Source organism: Myodes glareolus, chromosome 20 (assembly GCF_982192425.1).
Source record: "Myodes glareolus chromosome 20, mMyoGla1.1, whole genome shotgun sequence".
NCBI lineage: Eukaryota > Metazoa > Chordata > Mammalia > Rodentia > Cricetidae > Myodes > Myodes glareolus.
In genome coordinates, this window is record NC_142045.1 from 53,856,264 (window position 1) to 53,879,286 (window position 23,023).

Genomic DNA, 23,023 nt, shown 5'->3' on the forward strand with positions numbered 1-23,023 from the left:
TTGTGGAGGCCTCTGAAAAGGAAGAAAGTTTTTTCATCTGTAAAATCTGGGACTTGAACCAGATGAGCTCTCCTGTTGTGTGTTCTTTGCATTGGTGCAGACTAGTTAGCAAAGCAACATCTTACATTGCAGATGTCTCGAAATTGCAGAGATCATCCAAACTACTGTGGGAAATTACGTATTCTATGAGGAAATGAATTTGTGCTCAATACTCCCTTATGTACTCAGGCAAAACCAGTCATGTAGAGAGACATATATGTGTCATTTGCCTACTTTCAGGAGTGCCTACTCGAACCACTGGATATTTAGCCAAGGTTATGCCATCAAGTTCACAGTCTAGAGGGGGAGACAGATAAGAAAATCACTGTCACTTAAATAAGTGTACTTAATAATGAATGGAGAGGTGAGTAGGCAGATAGATGTAAGAAAGAATGAATGGGTGGATGAATGGGTGGATGGAAAGAATGGATAAATGGATGGATGGATGAAAGAGCAATAGGTGAAAGATAGAAGATAGATAGATAGATACATACATACATACATACTACATGCATACATACATACATAGATGATTCATAGATACACAGATATATAGATGATACATAGATAGATACATAGACAGACAGGTAGATACAGAGAAAGAGAGAGGGGGAAGAAGAAGATGATGATGATGCTGGGTAGATAATAAAGTACAGGACACCGAGGAACACTTTCAGCTTAGAGCTAAAATCACCACAGAAGTAACATGTCAGCAGAGGTTGAAATACTGAGGGATAAACCATGCAAAGGCCCAGGGCAGTAGATTCCAGAGACAGGAAATAAGACTCAGGACATGGTAGAAACAGGAATTCGCTGTGATTAAACCAAGAGAAGAGGTAGTAAGAAATGAACGCAGTAATGTAGCAGACATCAAACTATGTAGCTTCCAAGAGACCATGCAAGCACGTTCATCCTTGTTTGTGAAGCAAGATTAGCAGAGAGACTTAAGAAGAAACCCTAGCCCTGAAGTGCTTGACAATCTGCACAAAACAATTTTAGAATGTACATTGAGCTGGAAGTTCCGTAGGAAACCAGAGACCAGGAGGCTCCAGGGGTTGACATAACGTTTAATGACAGATGAGTTGTAAACTGAGTCCCAGAGGAACAGGGAGGTGTGAGACTGGATTCAGCATACCATGAAAGGGCAACTAAGTGGGGGAAAGAATCATAGTCTGGCAGGAAGACCTGCTAGCATCACATCGAGGTCACCTCACGTCTGTCTCCCCAGTCAGCCTGCAAACCCTGCGAGGGAAAGACCCTGTTCCCCGGCTTCATCTGTGCACCTCGCACACACAATGCCAGGAGCTTAATCAACATTTATAAAAACTCACTGAACCCAGCAAGGCAAACAGTGTGTATTGAGACAGTACAGGCCAGGAGCAAAGTGGGGCTGGATGTGGAAGAGCCAGGCTTTGTTGAGAACTCCAAGTTCATGGAGCATACATAATTTAAGATTCCTTTTATCTGGTTGTTGTTGGATCACAAAAACAGGAAGGATCTGTCTCATTCATATTATCTGGCTCCCAATACTGGTTCTAGAAAGCTAGATTTTATTTTAATCTCATTTTATTTTTTGAGGATTATGGAAGGAATCGCAAAAGGACAGGTGGCTAGACTCCACGACTGCCACATCCAGAGCATCTACAGGGAATAGAGAGAAAAAGTTGTTTCCAGTGAGAACTCCAAACCCAGAGGCGCAAAGTCAGTCATCCAAATTACAGCTACTGACTTGGGAGGGAGCTTCTATTTATAGAGTACCCAGGCTGTGCAGGCATAGGGGTATATCTACTTGCGGGTTTTCCCCAAGCATCCACAGGGGCGTCAACTGATTGCTACCAGGAACAAACACATTTAGAAGACCCCTGCCTGAGCTGTGGACTCTTGACTCAGAAGAGGGATGCTCATCAAGACCACGTCACCGGGAAGAGTTTTAAGAAATACTGCTGGCTCACTCTCCTCCCTTCCCTTGGCTCCTATAAGGAAACAGAAACCCACTGAGCCCAGTAGGGCAAACAGTGTGTACCGAGAACAATAAACACTGGGGATTTGGGTCTGTTTTTCTTTTGGTAAGCGACATCAGGAGTGGGGAAAAATAGCTCAGCCATAACTGCTTTCCTTACTGGGAAGGCAGGGACAGGCAGATCCCTAGGGCTTACTGGCCAGCCAGCCTAGCCTACTTGGCAAGTTCTAAGCTTCAGACCAACAAGAGATCATCCTCTATGCTAGGGTATATACCACTTCCATGGCCTCTTGTCCTGTGCTGGCACACTTAACTTTTGAACTAGGAGCCTCTTCCAGAAATAGCATTTAGTGACACAGGTCCTCATAAGAAAGGCTGAGCTGGCTGTGATGGAACATGACAGTAATCATGGCAATAATGAGGGTGAAACCAGAGGACTCAGTTTAAGGCCAGCCTGGGCTACTCTTTAGAGCTGGAGGCCAACCTGGGCTAGCCTTTAGAGCTGGAGACAGAGTTTAGAGTGTATGCCAAGCATACTCGGTGCCCTGAATCAGACAATGAGTGAGAAAGGAGGAGGAGAGAGGAAGAGAGGGGCAGGAAGATTAGAGGAAGATGCCGTGCTGGTGACGTGGATAATGGAAGGACCACAAATCGAGGAAAAGAGCTGACCTCTAAGTTCTTCAAGCTGGAAATGCAAAGGAGACAGACTCCTTTCTAGACCCATAAAGATTCAGAACTATAAACCGATGACCTCAGGTTGTTTTAGGTCACTGAGCATGTATGAGAAGCAAGAGGGACCTCACATGGGAGTGAGTTCTGCTGGGTTTGTAACAGCATTTCTGCATCAGGTAGTGTTCAGTCAAGTCAGCCCTTCCCACAGTATCTTAGGCGTCCAGTTGGTGCTTCTGACTTGGGTGTAAGGACGTGCTGAGATGGGTATGCAGCCCATATGGGTATAAATTGGCTTCTGGAGCTCAGTGACACTGAGGACACGTGGTGTGAAGGTGCCAATCTGGGTGGCTTGCTAACACAAATGTCCTCTGATTCCCTTATATCAGAATGGCCACTAGAAATCTCATGAGGTGAAATCAGAATTTTGTGTAAAAGGCCACCGTAGGCATCCCCTACAAATCTACTTTGGAACTTACAATATTACATTGTAATTACAAGTTGCTGTATCAGACGGGGCTTGCTAATGAACAGGGCTACAGGAGGATAGATATTGCATTGATTGATATGGAGTGGGTAGTTCAACCATGGCCATTAGCATGCTAGAGGCTGAAAGCCTGCTCCCTAACCTGCCTCTGAGTTTGGACACTTCCTGCAGAATCACTGGTATTGAACCCATGCTGAAGGGTCAAAGATATCTGATGATTCTGTCACAAGAAGAGAGAGAGAGAGAGAGAGAGAGAGAGAGAGAGAGAGAGAGAGAGAGAGAGAGAGAGAGAAAGGGAGAGAAAGGGAGAGAAGGAGGAAGGGAGGGGGAAGAAGGGAGAGTAAGAAGGCAGGAAGAGGAAAAGGCAGGAGAGGAGGAGGAGAATTTAGAGGACAGAGAGAGGAGACATGTGGAGAAGCCCCCTGAGGGGAAGCATGGTCTAGTTAGTGGATACAGACACACTGGGCTCATGGGGGCTGCTAGGATCAAACATGCAGCCTCCCGCATGCCCACTTCCCTAACCCCTTGCTGACTCTCCCCATACTGATCAAGCCAGCAGACGACAAGAGCTGTGGACAGGCCAGTCCTAAGCTGCTTTCCAGCAGTAGGCCAGCGAGAGGATCCAGAGAAGAGAGCTGTGGTCTTGTAGCCCCATTGTGCAAATTTCTGATACTCTCTGTCTTGTGGTAATTCACGTGCATGACGACTGTTTTTAACTAGGTACATAATAGGACTTCATTAAACACCTCTGTCGTGCTATCTAATATAGATTCCTAAATTCATTACAGTGGAATGAAAAGACAAGAGACGTTCTGTTTGGTTTGTCTCTTCTGAAAGGTCTTTCAGGGAAATCTGGGAGAAATTGGTCCTTTTTGTATTCTGGCTCTGTGAATAACACGACACTTAATAGTTCTAAGACAGTGGGGGTGGAAGGTGATGTCAGGCTGTGGCCACACTCTGGGAAGCATGGTCCCAGCAGAGACCTTGTACTTGGGGCCCATGGTGGGAGAGTGATAGCAACTGCCAGGCATTGGAGAACAGCAGCCCTCACTGCCCAATGGCCAGGTCTCTAACCAAGCTTCTTGCTCTCCTAGAAGACGGCCAGGAACTCTCTTGAAACATTAGGATCACATGCTCCACCTAGAGCACTGTTGAACAGGCCCCGAAGGGAAACTCCTAAGTAGGAATGTTGTCCCAGACCACATAGAGATTAATTATCCTCAGCAGTTTTTTCTCCCTTTGAGAATTGTTTTCTTCAAGCAAACGAAGATAAACTAGCTAGGTTTTGTTTTGTTCTGCTTAGTGTCTAGAGCTGATAAGCTTTTAGTTTAAGCTGGCCATTAAAGGAAATCGATGCTTACATCTTTATGGGATTCACTGTAGATGCTCAGGAGTGGATAAGGCAGACTCTCTTTAAGCTTAGAGGTGTCCGAGAGACAGACTGTTCATTCTTGGGTTGGGTACCAAAGTCAGAAGAGCTCACAGTTTCAGGGTCAGAATGGCAATGCAGGTGGACTTGCCACGCCTTAGGCATCCGTGATGTTTGCAAGTTGATAAGAGTCAAGACTGGAGGAGGAGAAACGGGCTGGTCCCTGTTTTCAGTGGGTATCACAGTCACATATGCACCTCCTGGGATTTCTGTGAACTGAAGCAGAAGGATGAACAGAAATACGTGGATAACACCAGAAGCAGAGAGCAGTTATTATGAAAAAATATCCTTCCAAGAGAGGAAGTGGGGCAGAGGCAAGAGACAGACAGGCTAGACACTCAATGGCACCCAGGTCCTGTGGGTTGGGGACCCTAGTGGGTTGTTTTGTTTTGTTTTCCTTTTTTAATTTATTTTTTTAAAAGAAAACAAACTAACTTTTTCTATTATACATATTAACCTAAGTTCCCACTCCCCTCCTCCCATTCCCTCCACATACCTTCTCACCCTACCCCCATCCAATCCTCAGAGAGGGTAGGCACGTTGCTTTGAACCTGTACTTTGTCTATTACATGTCAACCTTGGTAAGGAAGATTCTCCCATCTTCCTCCTTGCCAAATGTCTTCTTTTATATGCTAATTTTAGACTACAAATATTGATTTAATGTGTGTGAATACGTGTGTGGGTGTGTATACGTGTCACTGCACATGTATGGAGACCAGAACTTGTGGGAGTCCATCCTCTCCTCCTGTCAGGTGTATCCTGGGGAACTGGGAGCCATTTTGTAGCTGTCATATGACCACACTCTCGACCCTAATCTCTTGATGAAGACACATAGGAAGGGAGAAAGCTTGTCCCTACACCTTGACTGAGCAAGCAACTTGAGTCCCTTGAGTAAATAGCATGCAGTGTGTTCTACAGCCAGGGAAAAACCTGGGCAGCTTCTGCAGAAAACATCCTGAATGAGGACTGGGTGACAGGCCAAGGGCTCTCAGAGAGGTGAACATGAGAGTGAGTTCTTCAGAGGGCCCCAAAAGATCATTAGAGTCACAACGCCTGAAGTGCTGACGATATGTGCTCACCCTGAAGGCCTCACGCCTTTCTTTCGTTCTGCATGGCAGCTGTGAGCTATGCACCACTATTTCCCCCACTTCAGGGATGGCAGAACTCAGGGGCAGAGCCAGGAAGGGCAAATCTGGAATTTTGAAACTTTAGGCTGTCAGGAGCCTCTCAGAAAATCAGTGCGGCTGGTAGGTTAGCCCTCGACCCTGAGATGTAGACGTTCAAGGGGCCCCAGATGGTCCCTTAGACATGCAGTCACCAAGCAGTACTTACCAAACCAGGCAGGTTTCACTCCTAACTGGAATACCATTTTGCCTGAGGACTGATTGGAAGGAACTCTGTAGTGGTTGTTCTGGGCCAGCCACTCAAAGGGGCTGCCTCTGTGCCAAAATGTGCCAGCAAAGAGTGGACTATCTACCTGGAATGTCATGAAAGGATTTATATAATTTTGGGGTTTTTTGTTTGTTTATTTTGTTTTGTGAAAGCAGGGTGGGAATGGGGTTTTGACTGCTTACTGTTTTTCTCAGCTTAGCTTTCCCCCTCTCTCAGCCACCAAACAGAGGTTCCAATCTAACCAATTTATTGAGGAAACTCCTGAACCGCAGTCATTTTTGTCCTGAAACAAACCTGCCTTTAGCATCATCAGACTTGGAGCCATGAAGAGACAAGCACACCAGCAAAAGCAGACTGACTCCTCGCCGTTACAGCTCTGAAGTATTTTGAGAAAGATGCGTTCCAGTGCTAGCGAAAGCAGAACACGCCTCTATTGCTCATCTTGGAAAGACCACAGCAGTGAGCTTCAAAAACAACAACAACTCTTGCTGACTAACATAGTCTGTGGATAATGAATATGGATATCATCGGCAGTCACCTAGAAGCACGCTTCCTCCTCTACAGTTGGTTCCCTCCAGGAAATTTCCTCCAAGAAAGGAAATATCCCTAAACCCCTGTTTGTTTCAAGCAAACAAGAGCTCAGAGGAACTGCCTAGAGTTTGAAATTAAGCCAGGAAGAAATTCTTGCCACCTTCACCCTTTGTTCTAGCTAATTATCCAGGTTTTCACTACAGTTTCTTGTAACCAAGAGTACGGAATGCAAATAGAAGCTGTTGCCTCCCTGATGCATCTGCTCGTCTGTTTGGTTGCTCTGCTGTTCTTTTAGCAGGCCTGACCAAGACAAGTCTCCCAGGGTGCAAATGCAGACAGTGTAAAACATGCAGCCCTCACTGTCTCCGAAGGGCTGCCAAGAAACCCCACCAACCCACCCAGAACAGGATAGGACACAGCAGGGACATGATGGCTACCCCTACCCCGTGGCATACATACATAACGCGTCACTATGCCTGGCCTGACGCTTTGGGCTTCAACCTTACTTTTTGTCTGCCTGTCTGTCTGTTTAAAATCCCTATATATAATCATACCTCCAGAAAGTTTAACCGGAATTCTAGGGTGTATCACAGACCCCCAGAGTATCTGCAAACTCCCTGGTTATCCCAATGTGCAGCAGAGTCACCGCAAAGGGTTCTGAAGATGGAAAGGCACACCAACACCCCGCAAAGCCCTGGGAATTGTCTGTCTGCGTTTATATGTAGTCACAGGCCTTTTCCTCAGCTTTTCCAATAGTGGTTGAATTGTTCTTTGCGTGCCAATCTCTCTCGGCAGCAGCCCAATACCCCACTCACTTCCTCACCTCTGTCCACCCCATCGCTGACAATCAAACGTAGAGCACTGAGTGGCCAGCCACCATGTAACAGAAAGAGCCCTGACGTGGCGGCTGAAGTCCCTGTCTAGCCCAGCGTAGACAGCTGTTCTCAGGTGTGGGTCACAGCCCCTTGGGGAGTAGAATGGCCCTGTCACAGGAACCGCCTAAGACAATCGGAAAACATGTATATTTACATTGAGATCCATAACAGTAGCAAGATAGTAGTCACAAAATAGCAACAAAAATAATTTTATAGTAGAGGTCTGCACAACATGAGGAACTGTATTAAAGGGCTGCAGCATTAGGAAGGTTGAGAACCTCTGGCATAGGATTAGCTTATCCAGTACACCTCCAGAGGGAAGCAGGCTGAGCTGTAATCACAGTGCTCCTTCAGCCTGGGAAATAGGACTTGGTCCACTTGGGAGGAGTATTTCTGGGATTAGGGTACTTCCCTGTGTGTAGTTCCCTGGCATGTAATTCCCACTATTCCCAGGAGGCCAGTCCAGATTAGGGGTATCCATTCAGGAAGGTTAGCGAGAGCCCCACACACGCCATTTCCACTTGCATAATCTCTGCCGTGCAAATGAGGGTCATATAAATCAGAGTTATGTAAATAAGGAAAGTCCTGGCTAATTAAAGTTCAACCCTGTTCAAAGGGTGAGGTCACCTGTCAGTCACCTGATGCTGGGCTGAAACTCTGTAGTACACGGTGACAGTATTCTGCAGTCAACAGTTTGGGTGGTAACTACAGTTCTTACCTGAATTGTGCTTGTAAAAATTCACAAACAGAGATTTGCTCCACCTCTAGGTCTCTTGCGAATGGCCTCCCCTCCATGCTAAACTTTGCATAGCAGCTACAATGACCTTGCAAAGAAGCCATGATCCCATGGTGACCACTGAATGAAGTCTCCCAGTAGCCCCATGAAGCCTTTGAAGTCAAATTCACACCACAGATCTTTTGCCAGACTGACTGACCTGTGTGCATTTTCATCAAGACAGTCAGGAATGTTGGCACCAGCCCTGCAAGAGCATATGCCAAGCTCTGTCCCACTCTTGAGAAGGCTGTGTCTTTGGGCAGGCTTCTGCACCTTTTCTGCCTCCCTGTTTCCTCTGCAAAGGCTCATGCTAGGTTGCTGCTGCCGTTCATCTAACTCATTCATGCCACTCAGATCTTTCTCCTCACTTTGCCAAGAACTTCCCTGATCCTGGGCACAGCCAGCTCCCTGGTTACTCAAGAACCAATGTTGAGTCTCCAGAGAACTTCCCACCCCTTTGTTTTATTTTTGTTCATTTTTGAGAATTTTGCACATGAGTAGTGTATTTACATAATTTCTATCTTTTTTTAATGCATAAGATCCATTTTATTTTTCCAAGGTGTTCTCTTCTATCTTTATGAAGCCACGTTACATGGGCTTTGGTGGAGGTCGTGGGGCAGCACCAGCAGGTCTAAATCGTGGTGGGGGCGTTCGGTCCTTCCAAGCTTCTGGAGATCAATTCCCGACTACCTTGCTCTGAATAGCACAGCTCACGCAGTAACGCAGCTTGACATAGAGTTTGGGGAGCACATAAGCGTCAAAGACACTTGCTTCGGATATGTCCCTGACGGTGGCGGCCTCTACGACGTTCCGAATGACGAACTTCTTAATGGCCTTGTCCTTGGGCACGCAGCGGGCGCAGTTAGTGCAGCGAATTGGCTGCACATGGCCGCGGCCCTTTTTGGCACGACCGTTGTTTCTCCTTTCTTTGGTCATCTTGGAGCCAAGTCCCGAAAGAGCATAATTTCTATCTTTTTCTCTCTCTGTTCCAGTTCCTTCCCTATCCCCATCTCCTCTCAAGCTTATGACCTCTTCTCTTATCTTTTTTTTGGTTGTGAGCCTAGCCTTTAACACCTGAGCCATCTCTCCAGCCCCTTCTTCTCTAATCATTAAAGAATTACATATATATGCATGTGTGCATGCATAACCTACTAAGTCCATTTAGCATTGCTTGCATGTACATGTTTAAGACTGACCACTTGGGACTGGCTAGACAACCAGGGGCTTTGTCCCTGAAGAACACTGACTCTTTCTCTCTCTCCGCAGCCATTGATTGCCTGTAGCTCTTCATCTGGGGCTGGGGCCTTGTGAAACTCCCCCGTCCACCTCGACATATCAACTGGCGCTGTCGCTTCTATTTTATTTCTTTCACAGTCTCTATTAGTTTGCTAAGGCTGCCAAGCAGTGCCCCACCAGTTAGGCAGGAAGTAACATGGTGCACCACCAATCAGGTGTGAAGGGTAGCCATGAATCCACACTCATTTTCCTGTAAGATCACAACCAAAGTAGGACCCTATGATCCATAGGTCCTATCACTTCATTAATCAGGAAAGAAGACACAGAAAGATGAAGATGAAGAAGAGGAGAGAGGCTATGGATGAAGGGGAAGTATGAGATAGGAAGAAAAATGAAGAGCAGGAGGGGGGGAGTAGTGTATAAACTGATCACATGACCATTCAAAGGTGTGATTAAGGGGAAGGTTTTTATTGTAGAGTTGTAGAGAACATCCAGAAGCATCTGGAAGAGTCCAGAGCAGGGAGAGAAAGTAGTAGACTAAACATGGCAGAGTGGGCATGGGTGGTTGGAGTCAGGGGACTAAGAGCAGAAGAGAAAAGACAAGGAGCAAAGCCAAAATAGCAGGGTTTTAAGGAGAAATGAAGAGCTAGGGGAGGAACGCCCGTGAGCTGAGAAGTTCAGAGTAAGGAACAGGGGGAGAAGAGCCAGGCGCCAGCATGACTCTGAAATGTATAGCAGGTACTTGTGATACTGAGGACGCCTAGAGACCACCATGCGTTTGATATACTAATAGACACTACAGGTAGCCATGGAGACTGCCATGCGTTTGGTATAGTAATAGACACTACAGGTAGCCATTTGTCTCTTCGGCCAAGAAAAAGGAGGTGGCTCCTTCGGTAGAAGGGATTAGTTTCACAAGTTCCCAAGGAATGCTGGTTTTAGTCTACCGGTCAAAATTTGGACCTGACAATTGGAAGGGCACAATATAGACACGAGGCTCCAGGAGGAAATTAAACCAGAAACCCTGTGAACCAACCTCCTGCATTTCACATGATTCTCCTAATTAGTCAGTGTTTGCAAAACCTTCAAGAAGTGATAAGCACAACATTATGTGATAAGTAGTATTAATTAAGAATATTAGTAAGCTGGGTGTCATGACACACACCTGTTATCACAACACTCAGGACAAGAATGCAGGAGAACCGCCAACTTTGAGACCAGGCACACTACCTAGAAAGACCCTGATCCAAAGCTAATAATAGCTACGGATTACGTCGTAGGGACTCCCGTGTGTAAATAGCCTAGTGTTCCCAGTGAAGCTCTCGGACTCAATGTTGCGCATCCTTCAAAATTTCTTTCTTGAATCCTATAAAGCTTCTGACAGCCAGAGAAAGCAGCTTCAAGGCATACACAGTGGGGAACCCTGCTACATCAATGCTCTCCTACATCAGTCATCAATAAAGAAAATGCCCACAGACTTGCCTCCCAGATAATTTGATGGAGGAGTTTTCTCTATTAAGGGTGCCTCTTCCCAGATGTCCCAATTTGTGTCCAGGTGACCAAAAAACACTGTCCAGCATATTAAGTAAAGACCCAATGTAGATACGCCCATTCTCACCAGCCAGCTAGTGACGACCCATCGTGGGCATGCATATTCTCACCAGCCAGCTAGTGAAGACCCATCGTGGGCATGCACACTCTCACCAGCCAGCTAGTGAAGACCCATCGTGGGCATGCACACTCTCACCAGCCAGCTAGTGAAGACCCATCGTGGGCATGCACACTCTCACCAGCCAGCTGGTGAAGACCCATCGTGGGCATGCACACTCTCACCAGCCAGCTAGTGAAGACCCATCGCGGGCATGCACACTCTCATCAGCCAGCTGTTAGAAGGGGCTGAGAGCGGCATGACCCCTTGAGCAGCATCGCTGTGGGAAGCTCAGTCACCTCAGATGGTGAACATTTGGTAAATTCCAAACATATCAACTTACAACCCCCATTTCACTTACTCTAGAGTTGATTTACTGGAAGATTCAGTGTCTTTATATTTTAAGACCATCCAAAATATCCTTCATGCTGATACATCAGGCAGACTTTTAAGTTCAGTATTGAAGCTCAGATCACCATTGCCAAGATGCTTATATTCAAGAACCTCAAGTGAGAGCTACCAGAGATACACGCCATCATCCTGTGTGTTTCCACTGTTAGCCCCAGCCCGCCCCCAAATGTCAGCAGAATTCTTCACCATATAATCTGCCAAAGCAAGAAAGTGCCCAAAACATTTTCTGTTTTATTTGAAAGCCAAATTCAAAACAACTCCATAAGTGGCGTGACCCCTCTTAAGAATCAGGGATCCAATTTTTTGTTCTATTGGTTTTGTTCACAAATGAGGATGCTGTGTTCACAAAGAATATGCATCACACATCAAATCTTGATGGAGCCAAGTAAGAAGTACATAGGAGCTGAGGCAGCTGAGTGCATCCTATGAGCCAGGTCTCATTCTCAGCTTCTTACATGCGTGCACTGACCTGCCATCGCATTAACGCCAAGAAGATGACTTAGTTGCTGGAGCTGTTGGGTCAGAGCCTAGGCCCTGGCAGCCCTAGGAACTAGGTTCAGCCGCCTGTCCACAATAGGTCTGGTGGCTTGAGTGAAAAATGTCGCTCATAGGTTCATGTGCTTGAGTATTTGATTCCCAGCTAGTGGTTCTATTTGAGAGGATTGTAGAACTTTCAGGATGTGGAGCCTTGTTGGAGGAAAAACATCCGTAGGCTCTGAGATTTTCTACCTTCACCATGCTCCTGTTCCTTCTCAGCTTCCTGTGTGTTATTGGAAGCCCCATTAGCCAGTTTCCTGCACCTGCTGCATGCTTTCCCCATCTAATGCCATGTCATCCCCACCACGACGGACTCTACCATGCTGTAGGACATTTCTTTACTCGGTGTGAATATATGTCCCTGTGATTTGCTTAATAAAAGAAGTTGGCTGGGCAACAGCTGGGCAGGAAGAGATTGGGCAGGAGAGCCATACTGAGAGAATGCTGAGAGGAAGAAGGGCAGAGTCAGAAGTCACAAGCAGACACAGAGAGAAGCAAGATGGGCATGCCGTGCTAAGGAAAGGTACCAAACCATGTGGCAAAGCATTGATAAGAAATATGGGCTAATTTAAATGTAAGAGTTAGCTAGTAATAAACCTAAGCTATTAGCCAAGCATTTGTAATTAATATAAGCCTCTTAGTGGTTATTTGGGAACAGCTGGCAGGACAGGAAAATTCCACCTACACCACTCCTCTGGAACCATGAGCCTTTATTCCCTGAGTTGCTTTTATCAGAATATTTGTTACAATAACAGAAACTTACCAACTACAGGGGACAAGTGAAAGAGACAAACAAATAGCTGAAAACAGAAAGGGGAGACACATTCAGTGTGGCAACACTGGGAAGAAAAACAAAAAGCTTGAGGCCCTCTTCCAAGTCCATCTTCAGGGTCCTCACGTGAGCTATGGGTTTAACTAGAGGGCGATTTGAAGGTACGCATAGCGGAGCGCCCTCATTAGTATTCCCAACACCAACATGAGGGTCTCAGTCTCTCCTGCGAGGTGTTCTGACTGACAAGTTGTCAGAACCATGTGACATATCTTTCTAGGGATGAAATCTCCCAGCTGGCACCAGGGCCCCGACCTTTTCCTTCTCCCAGTATGAGATTCTTAAAGAAAAATCTAATTTCTTGAAGTATGGTTGGAATTTGCAAAGAGAGGGAACACGCATCTTTTCAGAATGTCTTCGTTCTGGTCAAGACTTTATTGGCCTGTGAACACCTAAGACTGAAGCACAGAGACAGGAAATGGCTTACAGTGGATCTTATATTAAACCAGTCTCTGGGATGATTATGGGACATGGGGCAATGGGACTGGGAGGAAATTCAGAAGGGAGAATGGAGAGATGGAATGTTCCCATGTTGTAAGCACAAAGGACAGTCTCATTGCACCTGTTCATGAGCGTATGCCCAATGTGTCTCCAAGTCATGCTTTGCCTCCCACTATTCTTATCTTCTTTCTTGTCTTTCTCTTGCAGACGTTCATGCCCAAGTCAAGACGGCTTTGGGTCCCACTGGGCCTTTCTTAAAAGGACACACACTCATTGCTCCATGAGTTCAAGGGTCATCCACTAAGGCTTCTGTACTAGTCAAACCTTCACCGCAACCCTACTGTTCACGATGAGTGGCTTTCTGGCCTCCGTGGACCCCCGAAGGGTGCAGTGGGGGGCTGCCTGGTACGCAATGCACTCTCGGATCCTGCGCACCAAGCCAGTGGAGTCCATGCTAGAAGGAACCGGGACTACCACCGCGCATGGCACCAAGCTAGCCCAGGTGCTCACCACTGTGGACCTCATCTCTCTCGGAGTCGGCAGCTGCGTGGGCACTGGCATGTATGTGGTGTCTGGGCTGGTGGCCAAGGAAATGGCAGGACCTGGCGTGATTGTGTCCTTCATCATTGCTGCTGTTGCGTCCATACTATCAGGTGAGTGTCTAGGAGGCAGGGTTGCTTGCTGACCTGCTTGCTGCTCATTCCACTCTTGCAGAGAATCTATTGCAACATTTGTTTATTTACGTGCTGTGGGGGGGCACATGCCAGAGCCTGTGTGTGGTAGCCAGAAGACAGCGCGTGGGAGTCGATTCTCCCCTGCCACCAGATAGGTCCTCGGGATTAAACCCATGCTGACAGTGTGATCAGCAGACACCCTTCCCATGGAGCCACCTTCCCAGCCTCTTCTGGAATAGTTAGTAATGTGCTGCACTAAGGGACGGTGAAGTGGCCTGTCTGCTTTTTTCGTCTCCAATGCTAGGTAGTTAGAGGACTAGGTTTTGGTCTGGTTGAAATAGCTTCCATTTTCTGTGGTTTTCAATACAAGCAGCTATTGGTGCCCAGGCTTCTGGTCTCCCAGCTTCTACCTCTATTTTATGGTCTGGTTACTTTGTTTCTGTTTTAATGCACCCTTTTCTTGGAAGATGGGTTGGGTCTCCCAGCAGGAGGAGCAGAGCGCAGGGCCAAGTATAAAATAAAGGAAAGCTGTGCAGAGTAGCAAAACAGCAAGTCAATTACTCTGACATGACTGGGGTTTGAAGAGCTCAAGCTGGCCCTGGAGGGCAGCAGCCTCGCCAGGGGGTGGGGGGGTGGGGGAGTGGGACTGCTGAAGACATACAACACTGTCCCCTCAGCAACCTCAGGGAACCCATCCCCTACAGGGAGGTCAGCAGCCCCTCTCTCCCTTGACTCAGGGTCAAACAGCTAATTCAAAAGCAGGATGCCAAGGCCTGCGTGCTGGTGATTTGTGGACCGGCTCTTCTATTGCCTTTCTTCCTTCACTTCATTTTCTCAAGAGCTGCAGGCCAGAGCATCCTCCCAGAGTTCCAGAAGTAGGTCAACAAACAACTTGAAAAAGAGAGAGAGAGAGAGAAGAAGAAAAGAAGGGAGAGGAGAGCATCCTGATTCTTGGTGGCCATGGCAGAAAACATGGGACTCTGCTGGGCACGGGGAGGCCGATTGTATCAGTCGATGGCAGCGAGCCGCCGGGCTCTTCAACGGTTTCAGGACAGCAGGTCTATTGCAGGACAGTTCTGTGCCTTACACAGCACCACAAGAAAAGCCCTATGGTGCCATATATCCTTATTAAAGAATAGTATTTCGTCTCCATCCATGAAGGTGCAAGATAAATGACAAGCAGCAAACTCAAAAGCATACTGGCACATTTCATTTAGTAAGGAGAGATCCACCAGGACTGAGACTCACAGTCAACGCGACCCATTCCCGTTCCTGGAATCACCCTTTCCTCTGCATGAAAACTCTAACCGATGGGGTTCATGCAGAGTAAAGCACTTCTGTCCCTTTAAAATGAAATGCATTATTCACATGAATGAACTATCTGGCTACTTGAAACAAATAATGTGATTTTAATTCTCCCCAAATTTTACTGACAAAAATTATTCATCACAGATTTGTGACTCTGTAAGGAATATCATTATAGAACTGATTGGAGACGACAGACCAAGTAGCAGGCATCTTGCTAGAGGGCTGTTCTGGTTTCTTCTATGTTGCTGTAATAAAATACCTTAACCAGCAACGACTGAAGGTGGAAAGAGGTTTATTTCAGTTCACAGTTCCAGGGCACAGTTCATTACTGTGGGCTAAGTCATGGCAGCAGAACCTTGAAGCAGCTGGCCATGGGCAGGAACAGGAAGAAGACAAGGCCTTCATGATCACGCGCCTGCTTGGTAGTGCTCAGCTCGGCTGGTCTTCCCTAGTCTTCAACAGTTCAGAACTCCCGTCAGGGGACTGGTGCACACCCACAGTGGCCTGGGTCTTCCCCATCAGATAACTGAAGGACAATCTCCAGGAGACATGCCCACAAACCAACCCGATGTACACAGTCTCTCATTACGACTCTTTCCCAAGTGGCACAGGGACATAGGACAGACACCTAAGGCCCCTGACAGTTACTGAGTACCATACAGTTTTCCCTAGGTTCCCGTCTAGTTGGGTACAGTCCCCAGGCTGAGAAGAATCCTGTATGCATGAATCATCCTTCACATGCAATTGGATCCTGGGAGCCCATCCCCTGCCTCAATACCCACAGCACTGTGTAATATCTACTTCTTCATTAACGGAGAACTCGGAGCTCACCCAGCCAGTATGAAGCTGCGGCCAGTTTACACCAGCCCTTCGCAGCCCTGACAGGTCACACCACTTCCCAGCTCTGCACTCAGTGATGTCACACCGCAGACCTGAAGTCAGCAGCTGTCATTTGTCATGGGATTGGTTGTTTAGCATTTCCCAGCCTCCTCCTGGCCTGGCTCCACCGCAGACTCAGCTGTCACTCGGCAGCTTGTCTTCACCACCGCACCAGGCGCCAGAAGAAAAACCTGCCTCTCCCGGTCTCTCCAGATGGCCCCATCCTTCGCATCTCTCCACACTCTCTGAGTCATCTACCTGCTGAGACCAGCCAGGATCCTTCAGAGCCTCAGCCAGGGCCAAAACCAAAACCACTCATGTCATTGTTACCAGATCTGCAGTGGGTTTCTTCAGCCTGGTCTCGCACTGCTGTGCTCTTTGGTCACAAATGCCCTCTCCCCACAATCTCATTTTCCTGCTCCTGTCACCCCCACATCACTTAGAACTTAAGCAGCCACCCCACTGCTCCATAGCAATCACCCAATGTCTCTCCAACTCCACCCTTGGGAATACTTGTTTCACTTCTCCTCCTGGCGGCCGCCATTAAAACTTGACTCAGCAGTGTGAGGACGCCTAGTCACTCCCTCTGTGTGTTTGTCTCCAGTAACAGTTACTGCGTAGTGATAAGAATGGCATAAAGAGGGTGTTAGAATGCCAGGCTTTACCCTGTCCCAAGCAGAGAGAAAAGAACAAGGGAGTTAAGGGAGCTTGCAAAGGAGAAGAAAACTGCCCTGAACACCAGGGAGGCTGAGGTCGGGAACCCATGAGAGCGACTGGTTAGATCAGGAGGGTGAATGTGCACAGGGTCTAAGGATGGCCCCAGATGAAGTGTCACAGAGAAGCCCGTTCTATTGCACGCTAACAAAAATTAGTGACAAGAAACAGACAAGGGAAGGGGTAAGATCCGTGGAAACTGCCGATTTCAATGAAGTCTGGAAAATTCTGGAATAAAAGTACTAACAAAGTGAGGCTAGAGGCAGGAAGTGACAGCAGAGAGGGGAGGTACACAATGTAGAATCTGAAGCAGTGTGTAGTCAGGGAGGCTGAGTTCCCACTCGGAACCCGGTTAAGCCTCTAACTAGCTGTGAAGATTAAGGAGACCACTGGAACTTCCCCATTCTGAAAATGTGTAAAAATGTCTTTATTGGAAAGTTACTGTGAGATCTAAATGAGATGCCTACCAACTACCTGGTACAATGCCTAGCACACAGCACTAAATAACTTGTTCTCTATTGGAGGTACCTGCTGTAAAATGTGGTTTTTTTGGTCCACTGCATCTTTTCAAGCTAGGTATATCATATGCATACATGCTAGATTCTGACAATTAAATATATTTTATTTTCTCTCTCTCTCTCTCTCTCTCTCTCTCTCTCTCTCTCTCTCTGTGTGTGTGTGTGTGTGTGTGTGTGTGTGTGTGTGTGTGTACAGTTGCTTATCTTGCAGTTTGGGAGGTCCAAGAGCTCAGCACTGGCCCTAGTTGGTGCCCTCCTGACTACATCTTGGTCAAGGCCAGCCTAGGATACATGAGGCCTTATATCAATTTTTTCCCTATTATACTCTAGATGCAAATCCTTCATTAAATGTGCAATTTTGTTTTATAGAGGCAGGGTCTCATTATATAGTCTTGGATAGGCCTGGAACTCACTGTGTAAACCTGTCTGACCTCAAACTCACAGAGGTCCACCTGCCTTTGCAACCCAAATGTTAAAGGTACAAGCTGTCATGCCTGGCTTTAAATATGTAGCTTTGTAAATGTTTTCTTCTGGTTTGTGGCTCTTCCTTTAATTTCTGCTTATGTACATTTTAAAATATGGTGCCAAAAGTACGTGCCCTGAAATTCTAATTCAGTTGGGGCTGGATGGGGTGCCCTGGACTGGTGTATCCTTACAATCCCCTAGGTGTCTGATGCACAGTCAGGGTTGGGAACTGCTGTGCAGGAGGAAGCAGGACCCACCTGCCAGAGCAAGGACCCTCATGGAGAGGGAGCATGCTGAAAGGAGTTCTGGATAGCCAGCAGACTCTCAGGAAATTTTCTTACCTTGTAGCTCCATCCCCAAGCTACAGAAGCCTCTGTGGAGTGTGAGGCAAACAAGATTCCAAAGCTACTTTCTCTGCAACTTACTGTGACCCACAGGTCCAGCGACTTCCCCAGCTCCACTCCAGCGTGTCCACTGCCCTCTGGCCTGTCCCAGGTGGTGGACATTTTATCAGAGGAAGCAGCTTGTACCCAACCTCTCCTCTTTTGTGCAAAGGCCTTATCTGCTCTTTTATAACTCCACAGGCCCTGTGCCCTGCCAAACCTCCAAAGCCCTTTCATATTATGTTTTTGATAAAGAACATCATTTTTTCCCGATTCTTACCTACAGCTCTGTGCAGAGCGGGTAGAGGCAGGATGCCCTGTGCAGTTTCGACTGTACTTGACTGCAGATGAAACAAAGTCAAGTTATTATGCCCACAGTGTCTAGTCGAAGGCCCGAGAGAGGCCATGAGCCTCAGGAGGGGAAGGGTGTCAAACTTGATGGGTTTTTCCTCTAGGCTTATGTCGAGTTCTCTTTTAGTCTGACTAGAACTGAACTCACAGGGGTAGGAAGAGGCTCTGTCAGTCAATCCAGCACTCGCCAAGTTGGTAGGGTTAGACGCCACTCTGTAGGTATGGAGCGGTTCAATGGCACAAGCAGATACATACCTTGGTCACACAGTGGAGACAGGATGAACGTAGAGCCAGATGTGCACATGACGAAGGGGACAGACAAGAGATTATGGGGCTTGGGCTCCAACCATGAAAGGCAAAATGAAGTCTAGAACAGCGAAGGATTGACTTGGTGAAGGACGGTGAGGAAGACGAGCTCCCTCTATCTGAGAAAGGCATGCAATTGATGAAAGTATTTCAAAATATTATTAGAACAATGGATTATTAGAACAACATAGCTCTGGTAACAGAAAGTGAGAATCAAGATAGAAAGCCAGCAAGGAGACCACACAGAACCCCTCTGTGTGCTGAGCTCCTGTATGGGCACAGCATCCCCTCCATCCTCACCTCTCTACAGGAGGCCGGCTTTGTCCTGCTCTGGGAGAACCCTGAGCCATCGGCAGACAGAACTCCCTGTAAGTCCTGCAGTGCTTTAGTGAGGACCAGAACTCAGGCTGGAGATTGGAGACCCAAAGCTCTTCCTTTGGATCCCTGAAACCAGAAACTTTCACAGTAGAAATGGATTGGTGAATTGTTACCAGTTCACATTGATCATTACAAAAACAGAAATTAAAATCCATCCTGATGACTTGGTAGGTTGACACCTGCCATTAAGTTTGAAGACTTGAGCTTCATCCTTGGGATCCACATGGCAGAAAAAACTCCCACAAGTCATTCTCTGACATCTATACAGGCATCATGGCACATTCATGCCCACAGAGACAGACAGACAGACAGACAGACAGACAGACAGACAGACAGAGAGATGTTTTTTAAAGCCCAGGACACTGAGTGTATTTTTCTTAGCATTTATCATGTGGTTTAGCATTAGACCAGGGCAGACTTGTCTGGCCTGGCAGCACGCAGCCACAAGTGGCTGAGTATCGTAATGAATGTGGACCAACACAAAATAGTAAGGATGAGATGATTTTATTGCATGAACTTTGCACTTGACAACATCGTGATACAATGTCAAAGACTGGACACACCTGCATACTGGTATGTACTGTGTGCCTCCACCATCCTTAAGAGTGTCAATACCTCCAATTTCTCATTGGGTGTGCCCATAATGATGAGACACAGGGGTAGCACGGAAAGCCCCTATCGAGAGCCTGCCTTTCCAACCTTGCCGGCCTGCCCCTGAAGCTGCCCTTTCCCAGAGCTCTGACACCATCTCCTAGTTACTGTAGGCTACAATGTCAAGGCCGAGGAAAGGGTTAGAGAGTCAAAGTATAGATATAGATATGGACGCATATACATATACAGGTTCTGATGAGTCCCCATTTCATCTTTTGGCACAACAAACCATTCTCAGTCCCCCAGTGAAAAGCACACTGGAGATGAACCAGGAGAACTGGTGCTCTGTGGTCCCTTTCCATGACCTAAGGTCACGCCTATTTCATGGACTCACATTTGTCTGCTTTCTATAGTGGGATGTGAAAGGTAGGCTTTCAAGAGGGTGGTAAGGAAATACATAAGCAAATACATACCTGCCCTCGGAGCTAGAGGTGACCAGCTCTCCGAGGAATGACCAATTACATAGCTATCTGCTGAAATCTTAATGAGGACAGTAGCCAGCCAAGTATTTGAGTCTCTGGAAGCTGAAACTTGGTAAGACCCTTGCTTAATGTCAGCGTTTATTAGTATTATGTTTATTGCACAGACGTTGGACAACAGCCCGTGTGCAACTTCCCACCAGATGTATTAGTGGCTCCTGTTTATGGTCGACATAGCAACTAAACTCTTGAAGACTCTTAAAATGATGCACCTGGCATTCAGCTGTGAGACAATGGCCCAATCCAATAAAGAAACAAAAGTCAAAGATCCCACTGTTCCTGTGGGCGGGACATAAAGGCACTTGCTCTCAGGCCTGATGATCTGAGCTCCCTCCCTTCCACAAATTGACGTCTGACCTCCACACACACACGTGGGCACACACAAAAGATAATTTTTAAGACTCCACTAAATAAATACCATTATAATATTCGTCTTACAGATAGCAACACTGAAACCTGGAAATGTTAGGTGGCTTCTGTAGGGTTACTTTGATCTTCTTGGTTCCTAAGCCCATTGTCTGCAAACAGCTTGAACAAGACTCACACTCCCAAATTCCAAACCTACCAGGCACGGAGGCCTTCATCCCCTGAGCTCTGAACACAGTCAGAGCTGTGGTCAGACATGAAAATGTCTCCTAAGCTCAGCATCTGGCACCTGTCACCAGCTAAAAGAAAGGTGCTGTCCCTGCACTGCACAGGGCTTGATTGACAGCCTCGGGAGAGGAATGTCAGTTACTGGTTCAGAGAAGGGGCATGCATCTCAATAGAAAATAGCACGTTTTTCAAATTGTTGATAGAGAAAAACAGTTTCCACCAGAAAACCCAGGAAAACTTGGGCTTCTTTCACATCTTCTACAGCCCCTAACAAAGTGGACAGACAGACCACACACCCAGGGCTTAGCATGGTAGAAGTTACTACTGAACATAGGAAAGAACTCTGAGACAGAGGACTTGACATTTCTGCAAAAAGGAAGCAATTCTGAATGCTGCCAGAGCCAACCAGGCCTGGACCAGAAGTCAGGACACCCAAGACTTCACTCAGCTCGGCTCTCAGCAGCTCAGGGTCCTTGGACAGGTTACCCCCACTCTCAGTCTCTGTCCCTCCTCTGTGAATTGCACCTGTGCTGGCAGTTAGGATGAAGTAGAACTAAGGGAGAGGGAAGTGTCCCTTGTCTCCCCACAGCAAACTCTCAGTCCTGTCTATTTCATAGCGTCTGGGGGCGGGTATGATTAGCCTTACACTTGCGCCGTCTTGATGCAAGCCCTGCTCTGCCATTTTCTCTTTATGTGACTTCCAATTGTACTTATCCTAGAACATTCCAAACAGGTGGAAGTTACAGATATTTCAGAATACTAATTCCTCAGCCTTTGGGGAATCTGGGAAATGGCCCCAGGTTAGTCAACGCTACCTGTGAGCTACCTCATCCTTTTACGTAAACCTTCCCGTAGCCACACAAATGCAAACCCGTGATGTGGGAAAGATGGGTGAGCTCTAGTGACCCATCTATATCGAGGATTCATCATCTTTAAGTGAATACAATAAAGATTTCAGTAACATAACCGTTTTGAAGGTTATAACGAGATATGCAAAGTGCTTAATGGAGCCCATCCACAGCACTACGGCCAGTCAAGTTCACTTTTATGATTGTTATTACCACGCTAGCCTGCTGAGATGAGAGGCTTTCTTAATGCAGAAGACCTGACCAGGATCCCAATTCTGAAGTCCCAAGTCTACCCCTAGCAAAGAGACTCAGGAGGCAGGCTTCCTGTGTGTGTGTCTGCAGGTGGACCAAAGGGAGTACACTTTTATCCTGGAAGGTATCTAACCTAAGGAATTATCTTTTCTTCAGGGACAGTTCCCTTATAAAGAGAAAATGATCTGGGTCCCCTAGCAAAGTGATAGCCAGGCATACAGAGCAGCAAGGCACGGAACTACCAAATGGCCATGGGATAAACACCAGGGGATGAAAGTCAATTATTAAGAGTTAATGCCAACATTCAGGGGCCTGAACTTTGTCACCTGGGTCTGACTGGCTGACCATAGCAGCTCAACGGCTTTGATGGTGAAGTTTATCAGCTTCTCACATGGGCCACTCCTCCTATCACCTGTGCCCAGGGACTGGCCCGAAGGGGTCACAGCCACCCAGCGGAATCAGAGAGCTTCCAGTGCATTCCATTGCACGATGCAGGAAATGAGAACATCAAAACAAAAGGGAAGGGAGCATTGGGCAGAGCTTTGTTAAATGACTACACACGAGTGGGAATGAATTAAGGAAGCAACAGTGGAGAAAGGGACGAATGTAGAGCAGCGGACAGGAAGGAAGGACAGATTTTTCACAGCAGCGAATAGGACGTGGGTACTTGCAAGTCATAGAGGCTGATGGAAGGCTGCCTAGGGCATGGAGATGGTGGCTTCTAACTGAGACAAACACCACAAAGTAAAGGGTGGCATTAGCACGAAGAATAGGAAATGGCAGGAAACTGAAAGGGTCCTCCATCCGCTCGTCCTAAGTTACAGCCCTGGCTGTACTGTATGGAGAACACACGGCACATCATGGCACGTTGTGGTTTGCCACACCTGGCCATCTTCACAGATCTGGCCAAAAAGTTCCTTTCAAAGAAACTAAACATAGATTCACAACTTAAACTTAAATGTGT

At 47.0% G+C, this 23,023-nt stretch overlaps 1 protein-coding gene and 1 pseudogene across 1 annotated transcript in view; one reads left to right on the plus strand and one right to left on the minus strand.

Moving 5' to 3' along the window:
* The window catches only part of Slc7a14 (solute carrier family 7 member 14), a 108,922-nt gene that overhangs the window by 42,042 nt on the left and 43,857 nt on the right, over positions 1–23,023 (plus strand). The window contains exon 2 of the mRNA XM_048452650.3: positions 13,467–13,912. Coding sequence (XP_048308607.1) covers positions 13,609–13,912 — 304 coding nt within the window. The 5' untranslated portion in view covers positions 13,467–13,608. The remainder of the gene's footprint in view (positions 1–13,466; positions 13,913–23,023) is intronic.
* LOC148118857 (small ribosomal subunit protein eS26 pseudogene) lies at positions 8,686–9,093 on the minus strand (annotated as a pseudogene).